Genomic DNA, 19,264 nt, shown 5'->3' on the forward strand with positions numbered 1-19,264 from the left:
CCACCTCTGGCAGACCGCCCAGCCGCGCACCGGACTCGGCCCTGCCCGCACTCCCCGCGCCGGCGGCCCCTGTTGTTGCGGCCCCTGCTATGGCCCCTACTGCGGACCCCGTCGTCGCGGCCCCTGCCGTGGCCCCCGTCCCGCAGCCCCTGCCGCGGTCACCTTGGCCGCTCCAGCTGCGGTCCCCTCGTGCGCTCCAGCTGCGGCCCCCTCGGCCGCTCCCCTATGTGGCCCCCGTCGCTGCGGCCGCCCCCGACACTGGTGTGGTCACTCGGGCTCGGACCGGGACACTTCGTCCCAGCACGCGCTACACGTCGGACGAGTACACGTGTGCCGCATCTACCTCGGCGCCGTCTCCGCTCCCCACCTCCGCTCGCGCAGCCCTTCGGGATCCGAACTGGCTAGCTGCGATGCGTGAGGAGTTTGACGCCCTGCATCGCAACCGTACGTGGCAGCTTGTTCTGCGGCCTCCCCGTGCCAATGTCATCACTGGCAAGTGGGTCTTCCGCCACAAGACTCGCCCCGACGGTTCTCTGGAGTGCTACAAGGCGCGTTGGGTGGTGCGCGGCTTTCGCCAGCGTGCCAGCATGGACTTCACTGACCCTTCGCCCCGGTTGTCAAACCGGGCACGATTCGCGCGGTTCTCCAGCTTGCTGTTTCTCGCGCCTGGCCAGTCCACCAGCTCGATGTGTCCAATGCTTTCTTGCATGGCCATCTCGACGAGCAGGTGTTTTGTCAGCAGCCTACTGGTTTCGTCGACACCGACTATCCGGACCATGTGTGCTTGCTCTCCCGTTCTCTCTACGGATTGAAGCAGGCACCTCGAGCCTGGTACCAGCGGATCGCGGCCTTCCTTCAGCAGCAGGGGTTCTGGTCCACACGGTCCGATGCCTCCCTGTTTGTCTATCACCAGGGCCCCGCCACCACGTACCTCCTACTGTATGTCGACGACATCATCCTGACTGCATCCTCGCCAACGCTACTTCAGCAGATCACAGCTCGCCTCGGCACCGAGTTCGCCCTCAAGGACTTGGGGGCTCTCCACTACTTCCTCGACATCGAGGTCGTGCGCCGGGCCACTAGCTTCTTCCTGCACCAGCAGAAGTACGCCTACGAGCTTCTGGAGCGAGCGGGCATGCTTAACTGCAAGCCTGCTCCCACGCCTGTCGACACGAAGGCTAAGGTGTCCGTCGTCGAGGGTTCTCCGGCGTCCGACGCCCCCTTCTACCACTCCATCATCGGTGCGCTTCAGTACCTCACACTGACGCGTCCGGACATTCAGTATGCTGTCCAGCAGGTGTGCCTTCATATGCATGCTCCTCGTGACACCCATTGGGCTCTCGTGAAACGTATACTTCGGTACATACGTGGCACCACAGCCATAGGTCTCACCCTGACGGCATCACCTGACACCAGCCTTGTCGCCTACTCCGACGCCGACTGGGTTGGGTGTCCCGACACTCGACGCTCCACTTCCGGCTACTGCGTCTACCTCGGCCCCTCTCTGATTTCGTGGTCGTCTAAATGACAACCCAGGGTCTCACGATCGAGCGCCGAGGCTGAGTACCGGGCCGTGGCCAACGCCGTTGCGGAGTGCTCTTGGCTACGACAACTACTTCAGGAGTTGCTATGTGAGGTTACCAAGGCGACGCTCGTCTACTGTGATAATGTCTCCGCGGTGTACCTTGCTGCCAACCCTGTCCATCACCGACGGACGAAGCATATTGAGCTCGACATCGACTTCGTCAGGGAGCACGTCGCCCTTGGTCGTGTTCGTGTTCTACACGTGCCCACCGATCAGCAGTTCGCCGATGTCATGACGAAGGGACTACCCACCTCGACCTTCGAGGGCTTTCGGTCCAGTCTTTGCGTCACCGGCGACGCTTCGACTGCGGGGGGTGTTGAGTATGTTATTTGTGCATGTATATTGACTAGGCTCACCTCTCTAGTTTGTTGTATAGATTGAGGTAGAGGCTCCATCTTGTACATCATATATACGTGCCTATGCACGAGAGCAACATATCGATGCACCAAATCATTCTTCTACACTATGCAACAAATTTCATTGGGAAAAAGCGCAGTGTTCCTACAAAGTTACATATGCTTTGTTTAACTTGATGATCCAGAAACAAGATATAGATCTGCAGCTCACTAGAACTCAACTTTTTTTGCCTGCTGCTTATCGTCCATCACATCTTTATGGTTGCATTTGCATGTTCAGAACTGGTTCGACCTTCTCCTGTATGGTTGTATGCAGTATGCGAATGCTTGGTATGCCAGTTAAAAGATGCAAATGGTAAATGACAAGACACAACATCCTTATGTACCTAAGTCTATATCAGTTATTTTAGATCTGTAAGATAATGTATAGACAAGAAATCACATACATGATAGTATAACACAGATCCATATGAACTAAGACTAGACCCCGGGGCTGGGTTGACTTGGTGTACCCCTGGGGCTAGGGTATAAATAAATATGTTTCTCTCATTTCCTTGTGCTGAGTTTTCCTTATCGTCTTGCTATATTCATCCGGCTAGGGAATCACGAGGTTTTTCACGTCCAATGGAACACAAGCCTTTTTTAATGCATATTGCTTGAGGCGCTGCGTTTCAGATCGACGCCACTTTATTCATGGGTGGGATTGGTAGTTTTGAGCCACTTAATTTAAGGATTGCGAGTGTTGTCACCCTTGTTTAATACCAAATATATTATCTGTCTAGCTAGATTTTTATTTGCGTTTGTGTCACAGGTTGCAAAGAATCTTGTAGCTTAGGTCACCTACCGCAAATACACCTTCTGGATCAGGTATGTATCATATGGCCGCTTGTCTCTCCAACACAGATGAACTACAACCTTAATTGTCCCCAGTAACTTGTTATGTGATGAGATTCCTCCCATCTGGCGCCGCTGTCATCCTCGCACCATTGCGCGCGACGTCGGAGACATGGACGAGGTCGAGCAGTCTTGCCTTCATCCTCTTCCCTCGGTGTGTGGAGCCGAGGATACGGACGAGGTGAAGCAATCTGTGGCAACTTCATCGTCGTCATCTTCCCTCGGCGTGTGGAGCCGAGGATAAGGACGAGGTGAAGCAATCTGTGACAACTTCATCGTCGTCCTCTCGGCGCGCGGTGCTGGAGAGATAGACAAGGAGGCCGAGAGCTGGAAGTGCAACACACTGTAGTGTTTTGCTTGATTGTGAAATATATTTGTATGCCAGCATATTTTGTAGTGGTTTGTTTGACGGGAACTACCTTTATATGCCTGCATATTTTGCTTAGGTATTGATAATTCCATGCTAAATTTGTACTAGGTATCAAATGAATAAATTGTCACTGCAACAGTTATCATCAGTTAGTTGCACTTAGTTAAGTTCATGCAACTGTGTTATATTTAAAAATGCAAATAGAAATAGATTCGTACATTAGAACAGATAATAAAAAGGATAAAAGGACGCACCCCACCTGGCATCACCCAAACTCCCTCTGAGGCGGCGCAACACGGGTGCGGCTCAACCACTAAGAGCATCTCCAACAGACGCAGGCTAGCGCGACGCGCTAAAAAAGGTATACAACGCCGAAATAGCGCTTTTGCGCGCGGGAGGTTTACCAGACGCACAAAACCACAACACCTAACCTGGCGGACTCACGCGCAGCTGCCCGCGCGCTCAAGCCGGCGCCCCAAATTTGCAGCTCCGCTGCCCGCGTGCACTAATTTGCAGCTTCGTTTTTGTGCGTACTTTATTTTATAGCTTTTACTAAAGCGTTATTTTTAATCACGCACGTGCTATATAAAAAAATTTTTCAGCACGCGCCTTATATAGCGCGTCTGTTGAAGATGCCCTAATGATTTGCCAACGGGCGACTAAGCCCAAGTTGCCGATGAGCAGCTGGCACCACAGCTTTGACATAATGACAGACAAAGCCGGCGAAATACAATGCACCGGGCACTGCAGGACGATCGCATCCCACAGGACAGGAGGCTCAACTGACGTGCCAGGCCGTCGAATCAGATCACGTAAGGTAGCCACCGGGCCCACCGGCGCGCGCTCTGCAATGCTGGTCCCACCCGTCAGAGCGCCCGTCAAGCACGTTATTATCGCAAGGTTCATGAGGAGTACACGCCGCTGCGCTTCCATTCCAGACCCGTCGAGAGACCGCGAGGACTGTGTAGCGTGTTGCAGGAGAGAAGCCCAAGCTTTGGCGGAGCCATGGCGGAGGAAACGGGGGCGACGGCGGCTTCAGGGCCGGCGGCGGGCGGAGAGGGCAAGATGACGATGGTGGTCGGGGTGGACGAGAGCGAGCACAGCTACTACGCGCTGCAGTGGACGCTCCTCCACTTCTTCTCCCCGGGCCAGCAGCAGCAGTACCGCCTCGTCGTCGTCACGGCCAAGCCCACCGCCGCGTCCGCCGTCGGCCTCGCCGGACCAGGTGCGCACCCTCTTCCCTCCCACGCGTTTCCAGAATTGGGGATCGCGCTCGATCGGATTTGTACGGAGATTTATCGGTCGATTTTTACTTGTAATAAGGTGCCGCGGACGTGCTGCCGTTCGTTGAGGCGGACCTGAAGCGAAGCTCGCTGCGCGTCATCGACAAGGCCAAGGAGCTCTGCGCGCAGGTAGATTTCTGTACTGCTCTGGTCGTAGTAGTACAATATAATACTACTAGACTTGAATATTGCTAAAATCGGTGTCACGTCAAGACTAGAAGGACGCTGGACGCGTATGATCCCGTCAAAAGAAGAAGGACGCGTAGGATCTTGAACATTGCTTTAATTTAAACCACGTCTATATTATGCCTACAGTTTTTTGTCTAACAATTATTATACCTAATATAAAGGAGTTTGTAATACGAATCACACTTACCCTACATCAAGGGAGCTCTTAAGCTAGCTTAACGTCTAATTTCCCCGCGGATGAAAAGTCTAGTCGGACCAAATTTAAGCCGGGCTCGTCCTGAGAATTGGTTGTCAGTTAGAGATTATGCTTAGAGCGAGGACAGTGAACCATTTTTGCTCATTATAAGATTGTTGATGATTTTGCTGTAGGTGAGTGATGCTGTCTTTGAAGTGGTGGAGGGGGATGCCAGGAACGTCCTCTGCGAGGCGGTAGAAAGGCATCACGCAGAGATGTTGGTTGTGGGCAACCATGGCTATGGAGCAATCAAAAGGTATTGCAACATTTGCTACTTGTGCTCTGTTCTCCCCTGCTTGCAGTTTGGATTAATGGCACCTGGTCGGTGCTGTCCACAATTGCCACTTGTTAGAAGGGAGAGAGAGAATTGGTGGAATATGATGATCGTTGTATTGCTTGAGCCTCGTGCGTATATATATAGGAGTATATGATCTACTTGGAGTACAAGACAAGTCAGAATATTCCTAGTTTATCATATGTTTCCTAATACAATCACGTTACTCAACATCTCCCCGCAGTCACAATGGTAGCGACGCAGATGGTGAGACTGAAGAAGAATCCAAAGGCAAGCCGACGGACAAGCCCCCACAGTCGTAACGGTCGACGCATCGCGGAGTCGTGTCTGGAGTGGCGACCGACGAGGTTGCTCAAGCAAGGCGGTAGCCCTTTGTGCCGTTGTCGAGGTATCCGAGAGCGTGGGTGGTGGAGCCATGGTCGAGGTAGCCGTGCGAAGAATGCTGTGGTCGATGTCGAGTCGGGGTAGCCGGTGTCGAGGAAGTCGTCGTGGAGCCGCGGGCGCAAAGAGGCGCCGAGTTAGTCATGGGCGCAGTAGTGGTGCCTCGTGGAGAAGACGTTGTTGACGATGCGTCGCGCCGGGGTTGTCAAGCCCGGGGACATATCATAGACGAAGGCATGCACCAGTGTCGGCAGCACCGGGCATGCGTAGACGGACGAAGACGAAGTTGATGAAGCGCCGCACAAGGCTTGCCAGGCCCGGGGACACGTCGTGGACGAAGGCATGCTTTGGTGTTGCCAGCATCGAGCATGTGTAGATTGAGACCTGCACGAGCTGTACGCCATGTCGAAGAAATCGAAAAAGCCAGCAGAGAAGGACTCGACGACGGGTGCAGCGTCAATCGGCGCGGGGCTGATGTCGCCCGCGGTTGTCGGAGTAGACGAAGTGGTCGGGGTAGATGACGGCGACGCTGGCGATGGGCTAGTGTTAGACGAAGACGAAGGGGTTGGACGGGCAGCGGCGGCGGCTACGGGGGTAGTCGCGGCGGCGGCTACGGGGGTAGTCGCGGCGGCGGCCGAAGAAGAGCAGCTGCGGCGGCCTGACGGCGGCGGCTGCTAGGTTAGGAGCGTGACGGCGATGCTCGAAGGAGGCGAGGAACCCAACAGCGTGACGAAGAACGGCGCGGACGGTGGCGTTCCCGCATCAAGGAAGACGGTGCGACGCATACCACGGGAGATCGACGCGCGTGACGGCGGAGTGGACTGCGGGCCGCGACGCTACGGCCCGAAGGGGTGACTCAGTGGCGGCAGGCAGGTCGGGGTGACGGCGGGAAGACCTTGGGGCGGCGGCTGGGACCGCGGGCCATGGCGCTGTGGCCCGAAGGGCCGACGCAACGGTGGTGCGCCAGTCGGTGCAGCCACGGGGACGGCCTTGGGCGATGGCGGAGACCGCGTGCCACGCTCGCTATGGCCCAATGGGGCGACGCAGCGGCAGTGCGAGGGTCGGTGCTACCACGGAAACGGGCTGAAACGGACGTACTCGAGGCGGCGGTAGACCGCGGGCCGCGGCACTACAGCCCAAAGGGGCAACGCAGCGGCAGCACGCGTGTCGATGCAGCCACGAGAAGAACCATGGGGCGGCGACGTTGTGGCCCGATGGGGCGACACAGCGGCAGCCCGATGCTCGATCGGTGGAGAGGCACGCTAAACTCGGGGACGATCTTCACGGGGCCTGCGAAGACGCGCGCAACCGACGGCCAGGTCGGTCGCACTGCGTAGCTGAGGCGGATCGCGGTGGCGGGCGGGTGATCAATACGATCGCGCACGAGGTCGGGGACGCCGCTCGGTGGAGATGGGGTGGCGACGGAGCTCTAGATGAAGCCGGCGATAGATACCATATTAGAAGGGAGAGAAATAATTGATGGAATATGATGATCGTTGTATTGCTTGAGCCTCGTGGGTATATATATAGGAGTACATGTTCTACTTAAAGTACAAGACAAGTCAGAATATTTCTACTTTATCCTATGTTGGGGAACTTAGTAGAAATTTAAAATTTTCCTACGTGTCACCAAGATCTATCTATGGAGAAACCAACAACGAGGGGAAGGAGAGTGCATCTACATACCCTTGTAGATCGCTAAGCGGAAGCGTTTAAGAGAACGAGGTTGAAGGAGTCGTACTCGTCGTGATCTAAATCACCGGAGATCCTAGTGCCGAATGGACAGCACCTTCGTGTTCAACACACATACAGCCCGGTGACGTCTCCCATGCCTTGATCTAGCAAGAAGAGAGGGAGAGGTTGAGGAAGACTCCATCCAGCAGCAGCACAACGGCGTGGTGGTGGTGGAGGAGCGTGGTACTCCAGCAGGGCTTCGCCAAGCACCGCAAGAGACGAGGAGGGAGAGGGGTAGGGCTGCGCCAAGAAGGAGAGGAACTCGTGTGTGTTGGACAGCCCAAACCTCAAGTATATATAGGGGGAGGGGAGGGGCTGCGCCCCCAACTAGGTTTCCACCCCTAGAGGTGGCGGCCAGCCTAGATCCCATCTAAGGGGGGCGGCCAAGGAAGGAGAGAGGGGAGGCGCACCTGGGGTGGGCCTTAGGGCCCATCTGCCCTAGGGTTTGCCCCCCTTTCCTCTCCCTTGCGCCTTGGGCCTTGGTGGGGGGCGCACCAGCCCACCTGGGGCTGGTCCCCTCCCAAACTTGACTCATGCAGCCCTCCGGGGCTGGTGGCCCCACTTGATGGACCCCTGGGACCATCCCGGTGGTCCCGGTACGTTACCGATAAACCCCGAAACTTTTCCGGCGACCAAAACAGGACTTCCCATATATAAATCTTTACCTTCGGACCATTCCGGAACTCCTTGTGACGTCCGGAATCTCATCCGAAACTCCGAACAACATTCGATAACCACGTATATCTATTCCCTATAACCCTAGCGTCATCGAACCTTAAGTGTGTATACCCTACGGGTTCGGGAACCATGCAGACATGACCGAGACGTTCTCCGGTCAACAACCAACAGCGGGATCTGGATTCCCATGTTGGTTCCGACATGTTCCACTATGATCTCATCGGATGAACCACAATGTCGAGGATTCGATCAATCCCGTATACAATTTCCTTTGTCTAGCGGTATTGTACTTGCCCGAGATTCGATCGTCGGTATCCCGATACCTTGTTCAATCTCGTTACCGGCAAGTCTCTTTTACTCGTTCCGTAACACATCATCCCGTGATCAACTCCTTGGTCACATTGTGCACATTATGATGATGTCCTAACGAGTGGGCCCAGAGATACCTCTCCGTTTACACGGAGTGACAAATCCCAGTCTCGATTCGTGCCAACCCAACAGACACTTTCGGAGATACCTGTAGTGTACCTTTATAGCCACCCAGTTACGTTGTGACGTTTGGCACACCCAAAGTATTCCTACGGTATCCGGGAGTTGCACAATCTCATGGTCTAAGAAAATGATACTTGACATTTAGAAAAGCTTTAGCATACGAACTACACGATCTTTGTGCTAGGCTTAGGATTGGGTCTTGTCCATCACATCATTCTCCTAATGATGTGATCCCATTATCAATGACATCCAATGTCCATGGTCAGGAAATCGCAACCATCTATTGATCAACGAGCTAGTCAACTAGAGGCTTACTAGGGACATGGTGTTGTCTATGTATCCACACATGTATCTGAGTTTCCTATCAATACAATTCTAGCATGGATAATAAACGATTATCATGAATAAGGAAATATAATAATAATCAATTTATTATTGCCTCTAGGGCATATTTCCAACAGTCTCCCACTTGCACTAGAGTCAATAATCTAGTTCACATCGCCATGTGACTAACACTCACAGGTCACATCGCCATGTGATCAACATCCAAAGAGTTTACTAGTGTCACTAAACTAGTTCACATCATCATGTGATTAAGACTCAATGAGTTCTGGGTTTGATCATGTTTTGCTTGTGAGAAAGATTTTAGTCAACGGGTCTGCAACATTCAGATCCGTATGTACTTCGCAAGTTTCTATGTCATCTTATAAATGCTGCTTCTATGCTCCACTTGGAGCTATTCCAAATGGTTGCTCCACTATACGTATCCGGTTTGCTACTCAGAGTCATTCGGATAGGTGTTAAAGCTTGCATCGTTGTAACCCTTTACGCCGAACTCTTTATCACCTCCATAATCAAGAAACATGTCCTTATTACTCCAAAGACAATTTTTTACCGCTATCTAGTGATCCATTCCTGGATCACCTTTGTACCCTCTTGCCAGACATGTGGCAAGGCACACATCAGGTGCGGTACTCAGCATGGCATACCGTATAGAGCCTATGACAAAAGCATAGGGGACGACATTCGTCCTTTCTCTTTCTTCTGCCATGGTCGAGCTTTAAGTCTTAACTTCATACCTTACAACTCAGGCAAGAATTCCTTCTTTGACTGATCCATCTTGAACATTTTCAAAATCATGTCAAGGTATGTGCTCATTTGAAAGTACCATTAAGCGTTTTGATCTATTCTTATAGATCTTGATGCTCAACGTTCAAATAGCTTAATCCAGACTTTTCATTGAAAAACACTTTTCAAATAACTCTGCATGCTTTCTAAATTTTTTACATCATTTCCGATCAACAACATGTTAACAACACATACTCATCGGAAATTCTATAGTGCTCCCACTCACTTCTTTGGAAATACAAGTTTCTTATAAACTTTGTATACACCCAAAATCTTTGATCATCTCATCAAAGCATACATTCCAACTCCGAGATGCTTACTCCAGTCCTTAGAAGGATTGCTGGAGCTTTGCATACTTATTAGCATCTTTCAGGATTGACAAAAACTTTCGGTTGTATCACATACAACCTTTCCTCAAGAAAATCATCGAGGAAACAATGTTTTGACATCCTATCTGCAAGATTTCATAAATAATGCAGTAATCGCTAATATAATTCCAACAGACTCTTAGCATCGCTACGAGTGAGAAAGTCTCATCATAGTCAACTCCTTGAACTTGTCGGAAAAATCTTAACGACAAGTCGAGCTTTCTTAATGGTGATACTTACCATCATTGTCCGTCTTCCTTTAAAATCCATCTATACTCAATAGCCTTACGACCATCGAGCCGTTCTGTCAAAGTCTACATTTTGTTTTCATACATGGATCCTCTCTCGGATTTTATGGCCTCGAGCCATTTATCAGAATCCGGACCCACCATCGCTTCTCCATAGCTCGTAGGTTCATTGTTGTCTAGCAACATGACTTTCAAGACAGGATTACGTACCACTCTGAAGTAGTACGCATCCTTGTCATCCCACGAGGTTTGTTAGTGACTTGATCTGAAGTTCCATGATCACTATCATAAGCTTCCACTTCAATTGGTGTAGGTGCCACAGGAACAACTTCCTGTGCCCTGCCACACACTAGTTGAAGAGACGGTTCAATAATCTCATCAAGTCTCCACCATCCTCCCACTCAATTCTTTCGAGAGAAACTTTTCCTCGAGAAAGGATCCGATTCTAGAAACAATCCCTTATTGCTTTCAGATCTGAGACAGGAGGTATACCCAACTGTTTTGGGTGTCCTATGAAGATGCATTTATCCGCTTTGGGTTTGAGCTTATCAGCCTGAAACTTTTTCACATAAGCGTCGCAGCCCCAAATTTTTAAGAAATGACAGCTTAGGTTTCTCTAAACCACAGTCATACGGTGTCATCTCATCGGAATTACGTGGTGCCCTATTTAAAGTGAATGCGGTTGTCTCTAATGCCTAACCCATAAATTATCATGGTAATTCGATAAGAGACATCATGGTATGCATCATATCCAATAGGGTGCAGTTATGATGTTCGGACACACCATCACACTATGGTGTTCCAGGCTGTATTAGTTATGAAACAATTTCCACAATGTCTTAATTCTGTGCCAAACTCGTAATTCAGATATTCATCTCTATGATCATATCATAGATATTTTATCCTCTTGTCACGACGATCTTTCAACTTCATCCTGAAATTACTTGAACCTTTCAATAATTCAGACTCGTGATTCATCAAGTAAATATACTCAACATCTACTCAAATCATCTGTGAAGTAAGAACATAACGATATCCACTACATGCCTCAGCACTCATTGGACTGCACACATCAAAATGTATTACTTCCAACAAGTTGCTTTCTAGTTCCATTTTACTGAAAACGAGGCTTTCAGTCATCTTGCCCATGTGGTCTGATTTGCATGTCTCAAGTGATTCAAAATCAAGTGAGTCCAAACGGTCCATTTGCATGGAGTTTCTTCATGCATATACACCAATAGACATGGTTCGCATGTCTCAAACTTTTCAAAAACGAGTAAGCCCAAGGATCCATCTACATGGAGCTTCTTCATGCGTTTTATACCGATATGACTTACATGGCAGTGCCACAAGTAGGTGGTACTATCATTACTATCTTTTGGCATGAACATGTGTATCACTATGATCGAGATTCAATAAACCATTCATTTTAGGTGCAAGACCATTGAAGGTATTATTCAAATAAACAAAGTAACCCTTATTCTCCTTAAATGAATAACCGTATTGCGATAGACATAATCCAATCATGTCTATGCTTAACGCAAGCACCAATCTCGATGGTAGAGGGAGCGTATGATATTTGATCAACCTTGGAAATACTTCCAACACATATCGTCATCTCACCTTTCAGCTAGTCTCCGTTTATTTCTTAGTCTTTTGTTTCGAGTTACTAACACTTAGCAACCGAACCGGTATCTAATACCCTGGTGCTACTAGGAGTACTAGTAAAGTACACATTAACACAATGTATATCCAATATACTTCTATCAACTTTGCCAGCTTTCTCATCTACCAAGTATCTAGGGTAATTCTGCTCCAGTGGCTGTTCCCTTTATTATAGAAGCACTTAGTCTCGGGCTTGGGTTCAACTTTGGGTTTCTTCACTAGAACAGCAACTGATTTATTGTTCCATGAAGTATCCCTTTCTTGCCCTTGCCCTTCTTGAAACTAGTGGTTTCACCAACCATCAACAATTGATGCTCATTCTTGATTTCTACGAACATCGTGAATATCTCAAGGATCATCATATATGTCCCTGATATATTATAGTTCATCACGAAGCTCTAGCAGCTTGGTGGTAATGACTTCGGAGAAACATCACCATCTCATCTGGAATATCAACTCCCACTCGATTCAAATGATTGTTGTACTCAGACAATCTGAGCACAAGCTCAATAATTGAGCTTTTCTCCCTTAGTTTGTGGGCTAAGAAAATCGTCGGAGGTCTTATACCTCTTGACGTGGGCACGAGCCTGAAATCCCAATTTCAGCCCTTGAAACATCTCATATGTTTCGCGACGTTTCAAAACGTCTTCGGTGCCTCAATTGTAAACCGTTTAACTAAACTATCACGTAGTTATCAAAATGTGTATGTCAGATGTTCGCAACATCCACAGACGACGTTCGAGGTTCAGCACACTGAGCGGTGCATTAAGGACATAAGCCTTCTATGAAGCAATGAGGACAATCCTCAGTTTATGGACCTAGTCCGCATAATTGCTACTATCAACTTTCAACCAAATTTTCTCTAGGAACATATCTAAACAGTAGAACTGAAGCGCGAGCTACGACATAATTTGTGAAGACTTTTTGACTATGTTCAGGATAATTAAGTTCATCTTATGAACTCCCACTCAGATAGACATCCCTCTAGTCATCTAAGTGATTACATGATCCGAGTCAACTAGGTCGTGTCCGATCATCACGTGAGACGGACTAGTCATCATCGGTGAACATCTTCATGTTGATCGTATCTACCATACGACTCATGCTCGACCTTTCGGTCTCTTGTGTTCCGAGGCCATGTCTATACATGCTAGGCTCGTCAAGTCAACCTAAGTGTTTCGCGTGTGTAAATCTGTCTTACACCCGTTGTATGTGAACATAAGAATCTATCACACCCGATCATCACGTGGTGCTTCGAAATGACGAACTTTCGCAACGGTGCACAGTTAGGGGGAACACTTTCTTGAAATTTTAATGAGAGGTCATCTTATTTACTACCGTCGTTCTAAGCAAATAAGATGTATAAACATGATAAACATCACATGCAATCAAATAGTGACATGATATGGCCAATATCATATTGCTCCTTTTGATCTCCATCTTCGGGGCTCCTTGATCATCATCGTCATCGGCATGACACCATGATCTTCATCATCGTGTCTTCATGAAGTTGTCTCGCCAACTATTACTTCTACTACTATAGCTAACGGTTAGCAATAAAGTAAAGTAATTACACGACGTTTATGTTGACACGCAGGTCATAAATAAATTAAGACAACTCCTATGGCTCCTGCCAGCTGTCATACTCATCGACATGCAACTCGTGATTTCTATTACAAGAACATGATCATCTCATACATCACATATATCATTCATCACATCCTTTGGCCATATCACATCACATAGCATATCCTGCAAAAACAAGTTAGACGTCCTCTAATTGTTGTTTGCATGTTTTACGTGGCTGCTATGGGTTTCTAGCAAGAACATTTCTTACCTACGCAAAAACCACAACGTGATATGCCAATTGCTATTTACCCTTCATAAGGACCCTTTTCATCGAATCCGATCCGACTAAAGTGGGAGAGACAGACATCCGCTAGCCACCTTATGCAACTAGTGCATGTCAGTCGGTGGAACCAGTCTCACGTAAGAGTACGTGTAAGGTCGGTCCGGGCCGCTTCATCCCACAATGCCGCCGAATTAAGATTGGACTAGTAACGGTAAGCATATTGAACAAAATCAACGCCCACAACTACTTTGTGTTCTACTCGTGCATAGAATCTACACAATAAACCTAGCTCATGATGCCACTGTTGGTGAATGTAGCAGAAATTCAAAATTTTCCTACGTGTCACCAAGATCTATCTATGGAGAAACCAGCAACGAGGGGAAGGAGAGTGCATCTACATACCCTTGTAGATCGCTAAGCGGAAGCGTTCAAGAGAACGGGGTTGAAGGAGTCGTACTCGTCGTGATCCAAATCACCGGAGATCCTAGTGCCGAACGGACGGCACCTCTGCGTTCAACACACGTACAGCCCGGTGACGTCTCCCATGCCTTGATCCAGCAAGGAGAGAGGGAGAGGTTGAGGAAGACTCCATCCAACAGCAGCACAACGGCGTGGTGGTGGTGGAGCGTGGTACTCCAGCAGGGCTTCGCCAAGCACCGCAAGAGACGAGGAGGGAGAGGGGTAGGGCTGCGCCAAGAAGGAGAGGAACTCGTGTGTGTTGGGCAGCCCAAACCTCAAGTATATATAGGGGGAGGGGAGGGGCTGCGCCCCCAACTAGGTTTCCACCCCTAGGGGTGGCGGCCAGCCTAGATCCCATCTAAGGGGGGCAGCCAAGGGGGGAGAGAGGGAAGGCGCACCCGGGGTGGGCCTTAGGGCCCATCTGCCCTAGGGTTTGCCCCCTGCCCTCTCCCTTGCGCCTTGGGCCTTGGTGGGGGGGGGGCGCACCAGCCCACCTGGGGCTGGTCCCCTCCCACACTTGGCCCATGCAGCCCTCCGGGGCTGGTGGCCCCACTTGGTGGACCCCCGGGACCCTCCCGGTGGTCCCGGTACGTTACCGATAAACCTCGAAACTTTTTCGACGACCAAAACAGGACTTCCCATATATAAATCTTTACCTCCGGACCATTCCGGAACTCCTCGTGACGTCCCGGATCTCATCCGGGACTCCGAACAACATTCGGTAACCACGTATATCTATTCCCTATAACCCTAGCGTCATCGAACCTTAAGTGTGTATACCCTACGGGTTCGGGAACCATGCAGACATGACCGAGACGTTCTCCGGTCAATAACCAACAGCGGGATCTGGATACCCATATTGGTTCCTACATGTTCCACGATGATCTCATCGGATGAACCACGATGTCGAGGATTCGATCAATCCCGTATACAATTCCCTTTGTCTAGCGGTATTGTACTTGCCCGAGATTTGATCGTCGGTATCCCGATACCTTGTTCAATCTCGTTACCGGCAAGTCTCTTTTACTCGTTCCGTAACACATCATCCCGTGATCAACTCCTTGGTCACATTGTGCACATTATGATGATGTCCTACCGAGTGGGCCCAGAGATACCTCTCCGTTTACACGGAGTGACAAATCCCAGTCTCGATTCGTGCCAACCCAATAGACACTTTCGGAGATACCTGTAGTGTACCTTTATAGCCACCCAGTTACGTTGTGACGTTTGGCACACCCAAAGTATTCCTACGGTATCCGGGAGTTGCACAATCTCATGGTCTAAGGAAATGATACTTGACATTTAGAAAAGCTTTAGTATACGAACTACACGATCTTTGTGCTAGGCTTAGGATTGGGTCTTGTCCATCACATCATTCTCCTAATGATGTGATCCCGTTATCAACGACATCCAATGTCCATGGTCAGGAAACCGCAACTATCTATTGATCAACGAGCTAGTCAACTAGAGGCTTACTAGGGACATGGTGTTGTCTATGTATCCACACATGTATCTGAGTTTCCTATCAATACAATTCTAGCATGGATAATAAACGATTATCATGAACAAGGAAATATAATAATAATCAATTTATTATTGCCTCTAGGGCATATTTCCAACACGCGGCCCCTGGCGACGGTTATGGAGACCGACTGCCCCGGGGGCGGCGCGCAAGTGTGAAGCGGCGGCGGCTAGGGTTTAGAATCGACTTGTGATAGATACCATGTTAGAAGGGAGAGAAAGAATTGATGGAATATAATGATCGTTGTATTGCTTGAGCCTCGTGGGTATATATATAGGAATACATGTTCTACTTGAAGCACAAGACAAGCCAGAATATTTCTACTTTATCCTATATTTCCTAATACAATCAGGTTACTCAACACCACTCTCTCTAAGCCTAAAACACGTACCTTCCCTGTTTTACTTTGAATTGCCCATCATTGCTCACCTGTGTTATCAACTTTCCTGAACCTTGCTGCAGGGCTGTTCTTGGAAGTGTGAGCGATTACTGCACCCACCACGCGCACTGCACCGTGATGGTTGTGAAGAAACCAAAGCACAAGCACTGAGCAATGCCCAGCCTTGACTCTTCGCTGAACCCAGTGATTGGTATTTGAGCTTTCGTGTGCCCTGCCAGTTTGCGCATCTTTGTGAATAAATGGATTGTCGCAGTTCACAACTTCAGACTAGTGAACTCCTGCGAGTAGCCCATAATGATCCTACATGCTACATGTGGATTATTGATTGAGAATGTGAATAACTGATGTGCCTCATCAGAACAGTGTTATTTGTGATGCAGATGCATGAACGCTGTATGTATATGTAATCAAGACTGCAAGTTCCTTGCAGTGGACACGTGTGTTTAGTTCTTGTGGAACTGTATGTAATTTGTGAATGTATGCTTCTTCTGTTCAGATTTTTCTCCTTGCAAAAAGGGGACTCATAAAAAAGGAACAAAATTTGATAGCCACAGGACACGGAGGCAACCTGCGCGCTTCCCGCGCTCCGGGTCCTCCTCCCAGCCGCTAGCCCCATTTCTCAGAGGTATAAACCGTCCGCTTCATCAGCTGCTTCCCTTCTTTACTTGTTCATCATCAAAACCAACCAAGTTCAGGTCACTAGGTAATAACTGGCTCGAGGGAACATGGCGGCGGAGGGAGAGGCCCTGATGGCAGCGGAAAGGGCAGAGACGTCGACTGCACCGGCGGTGGCGACGGAGTCAGGAGCCAACGGGAAAGCGGCGGCGAGCGGGAAGCCGGCGATGGTGCTGGGGATCGACGAGAGCGAGCACAGCTACTACGCGCTGGAGTGGACGATCCACCATTTCTTCGCCCCCGGCCAGCCGCAGCAGTACCACCTCATCGTGGTCAGCGCCAAGCCCCCTGCCGCCTCCGTCATCGGCATCGCCGGCATAGGCACGGCGGAGCTTCTCCCGAGGGTGGAGCTCGACCTCAAGCGCGCCTCCGCCAGAGTCATCGACAAGGCCAAGGAGCACTGCTCACATGTATGCGGCGTGCTTTGACAGATCGAGGAGGCATTGCTTCATTGATCGCCATATAGCATAAGCTATAAGTATTGATACATCGTCGCTATATGTATGTAGGTGGCCGATGTCAGCTATGAAGTGAAAGAGGGCGACGCGAGGAATGTGCTGTGCGAGGCAGTTGAGAGGCATCATGCAGACATGCTGGTTATGGGCAGCCATGGCTACGGCGCTTTCAAGAGGTTGGTTTGCCTTTCTAACTTTGGTGCTCACGCTTCTGTCCTTTCAAAATAACTGAAGTTCTGGGTTTTTTCTTAGTCAAACTTGGTTGAATTTGACCAAATCTGTAAAAGAAATATGTCAACATCTACAACACAAAATTTGCTTCGTTAGATTCATAACCATTTTCCTATCACCCAAAAAAAAGATACTTCATGCCATTTTTCCTAAAGTTTGACATAGGATAATCATAGAACATCAATTATTTTGGAAGGAAAATAAACTTTTTCAAGAAAATAGAAGATTTATTACCCCGGCCTCTGCATCAACAATTCATATACCTAACTTGTGACAATGCAATATGTCAACGTGCTAAAAAACATTATAGTAATAAAATAATCTAATAACTGTGCATGACCAGCGGGGTTGTGGCAATCAATATCCTGTTAAATTTTATCAAACAATGTTTGAATTGGAGACATGGAGAGTTTGGTTTGGATGCAACCCATGGTCATGGACAACCATTGACCATGCTTGTAATAAGAATGAAAATTGTTCAGCATAGATGCAACTATGGTGATTAACCGAAACAACGATCAAGTAGCAACCATCAATAATGTATCACCATTATTGTTTTATTTATAATGGATAGAATTCTACCTAATTAAACTGATTTCTTGCAGGGCCGTCCTTGGGAGCGTGAGCGATTACTGCACTCACAACGCGCATTGCACCGTGATGATAGTGAAGAAACCAAAGCACCATAAGAAGCATGAACAATTGGGGTTCCATAGAAAGGAGGCTTGAAAAAGTTTTTAAAGCCCTTAGGTTAGAGATAGATATGGAAGGGGTTTAGGCATGCGTGTTCAAGTATTAACTGATTGCCTTGTAGATCAATGTGTGGTCTCATCGCGAACTGAGCTAAACTCAGATGGTTAGGTTCCTTATGTTGGAACCAACCCAATAGGGTTCAACTCCTAGACTTGGCACTAGTGGTCACATTTTTCTGGATTTATTTCAGGCCTTGCGACAATGCGTATTCAGTGAGAGTCATTACGAAGGCGCATGCGATGACTTTTTCAATTTCAAGATGTTGTGCCGACTCAATATCTCGTAGGTGCTCATAGTGATAGAGTGTATGTGGGTGTGCTATCCTACATTACAAAAAACATTAGACATGTATATCACATAATACTTGGATTATCTTTAGTTGCCATAGTATGAGACTCTCTTGCTTAGGGTGAGCCTTTGGTCTCTCTGGATTTATTACCTCGTTTCCTAGATTCATTTTTCATCGTTTGTACGGCATGGATGTCCTTCTAAACAAAGGAGGTGCTACCAAAATTTAGAATATTTCCTACACCTAGTGGTGGCTAGAGTAGAGTGGTAGCACTGTATGAGAGCCCGGGTTAATAGGAATGATAGACTACTCATATCAACAAGGATTTCCTTCTTTTTCGGAGCTTATTCGCAAAGAAATCCAAAGTTAAGCATGTTTGATTTGGAGCTACGGCCGGGAAGTTGCTCCCGGGTGCGCACGAGTAAGGACAAAGTGCGCAGACAAGACTAGTATTGGTCTGTAAGGATAGTGTAGATCCCGCCAGGCGTAACGGCCGGGATACGGTGGCTATGACCACGATGTTACAATTGGTATCAGAGCCGACCCTTGTAGTTACATGGACATGTGCAGGTCAGGTGCGCGAGCATGTAGCGCATGGCGCGTGTGTCCCATTGTGGCACATGGCATGTCACATGTGCCGGCCGGACTCTACGCACATACGTGTGCCAAGAGGGAAAGTTCCTGACGGGGCGACGAGGACGTCAGTTCCTTTGAGTGGAGGGTGTAT

General features: G+C 48.9%; 2 protein-coding genes across 3 annotated transcripts; both read left to right on the top strand.

Moving 5' to 3' along the window:
- Positions 1 to 4,114: 4,114 nt before the first annotated feature.
- Positions 4,115 to 16,610, top strand: LOC119300250 (universal stress protein PHOS34-like). Its single transcript, XM_037577272.1, has 4 exons — positions 4,115 to 4,430; positions 4,529 to 4,617; positions 5,047 to 5,168; positions 16,197 to 16,610. Exons 1-4 carry the CDS (start codon positions 4,211 to 4,213, stop codon positions 16,282 to 16,284), a joined length of 519 nt encoding a protein of 172 aa, XP_037433169.1. The 5' UTR covers positions 4,115 to 4,210; the 3' UTR covers positions 16,285 to 16,610.
- A 23-nt stretch (positions 16,611 to 16,633) lies between these two features.
- On the top strand, positions 16,634 to 18,556 carry LOC119300249 (universal stress protein PHOS34-like). Of its 2 annotated transcripts, none has more exons than XM_037577270.1 (4): positions 16,634 to 16,759; positions 16,830 to 17,219; positions 17,319 to 17,440; positions 18,101 to 18,556. In XM_037577270.1, the coding sequence occupies exons 2-4, from the start codon at positions 16,860 to 16,862 to the stop codon at positions 18,222 to 18,224; spliced, it is 606 nt and encodes a 201-aa protein (XP_037433167.1). In that variant the 5' UTR covers positions 16,634 to 16,759; positions 16,830 to 16,859; the 3' UTR covers positions 18,225 to 18,556. The 2 variants fall into 2 exon arrangements, with proteins under 2 accessions (XP_037433167.1, XP_037433166.1); XM_037577269.1 differs by having other exon boundaries at positions 16,652 to 16,759; positions 16,838 to 17,219.
- The last annotated feature ends 708 nt before the right edge of the window (positions 18,557 to 19,264 follow it).

This window comes from Triticum dicoccoides, chromosome 5A (genome assembly GCF_002162155.2).
Source record: "Triticum dicoccoides isolate Atlit2015 ecotype Zavitan chromosome 5A, WEW_v2.0, whole genome shotgun sequence".
NCBI classification, from domain to species: domain Eukaryota; kingdom Viridiplantae; phylum Streptophyta; class Magnoliopsida; order Poales; family Poaceae; genus Triticum; species Triticum dicoccoides.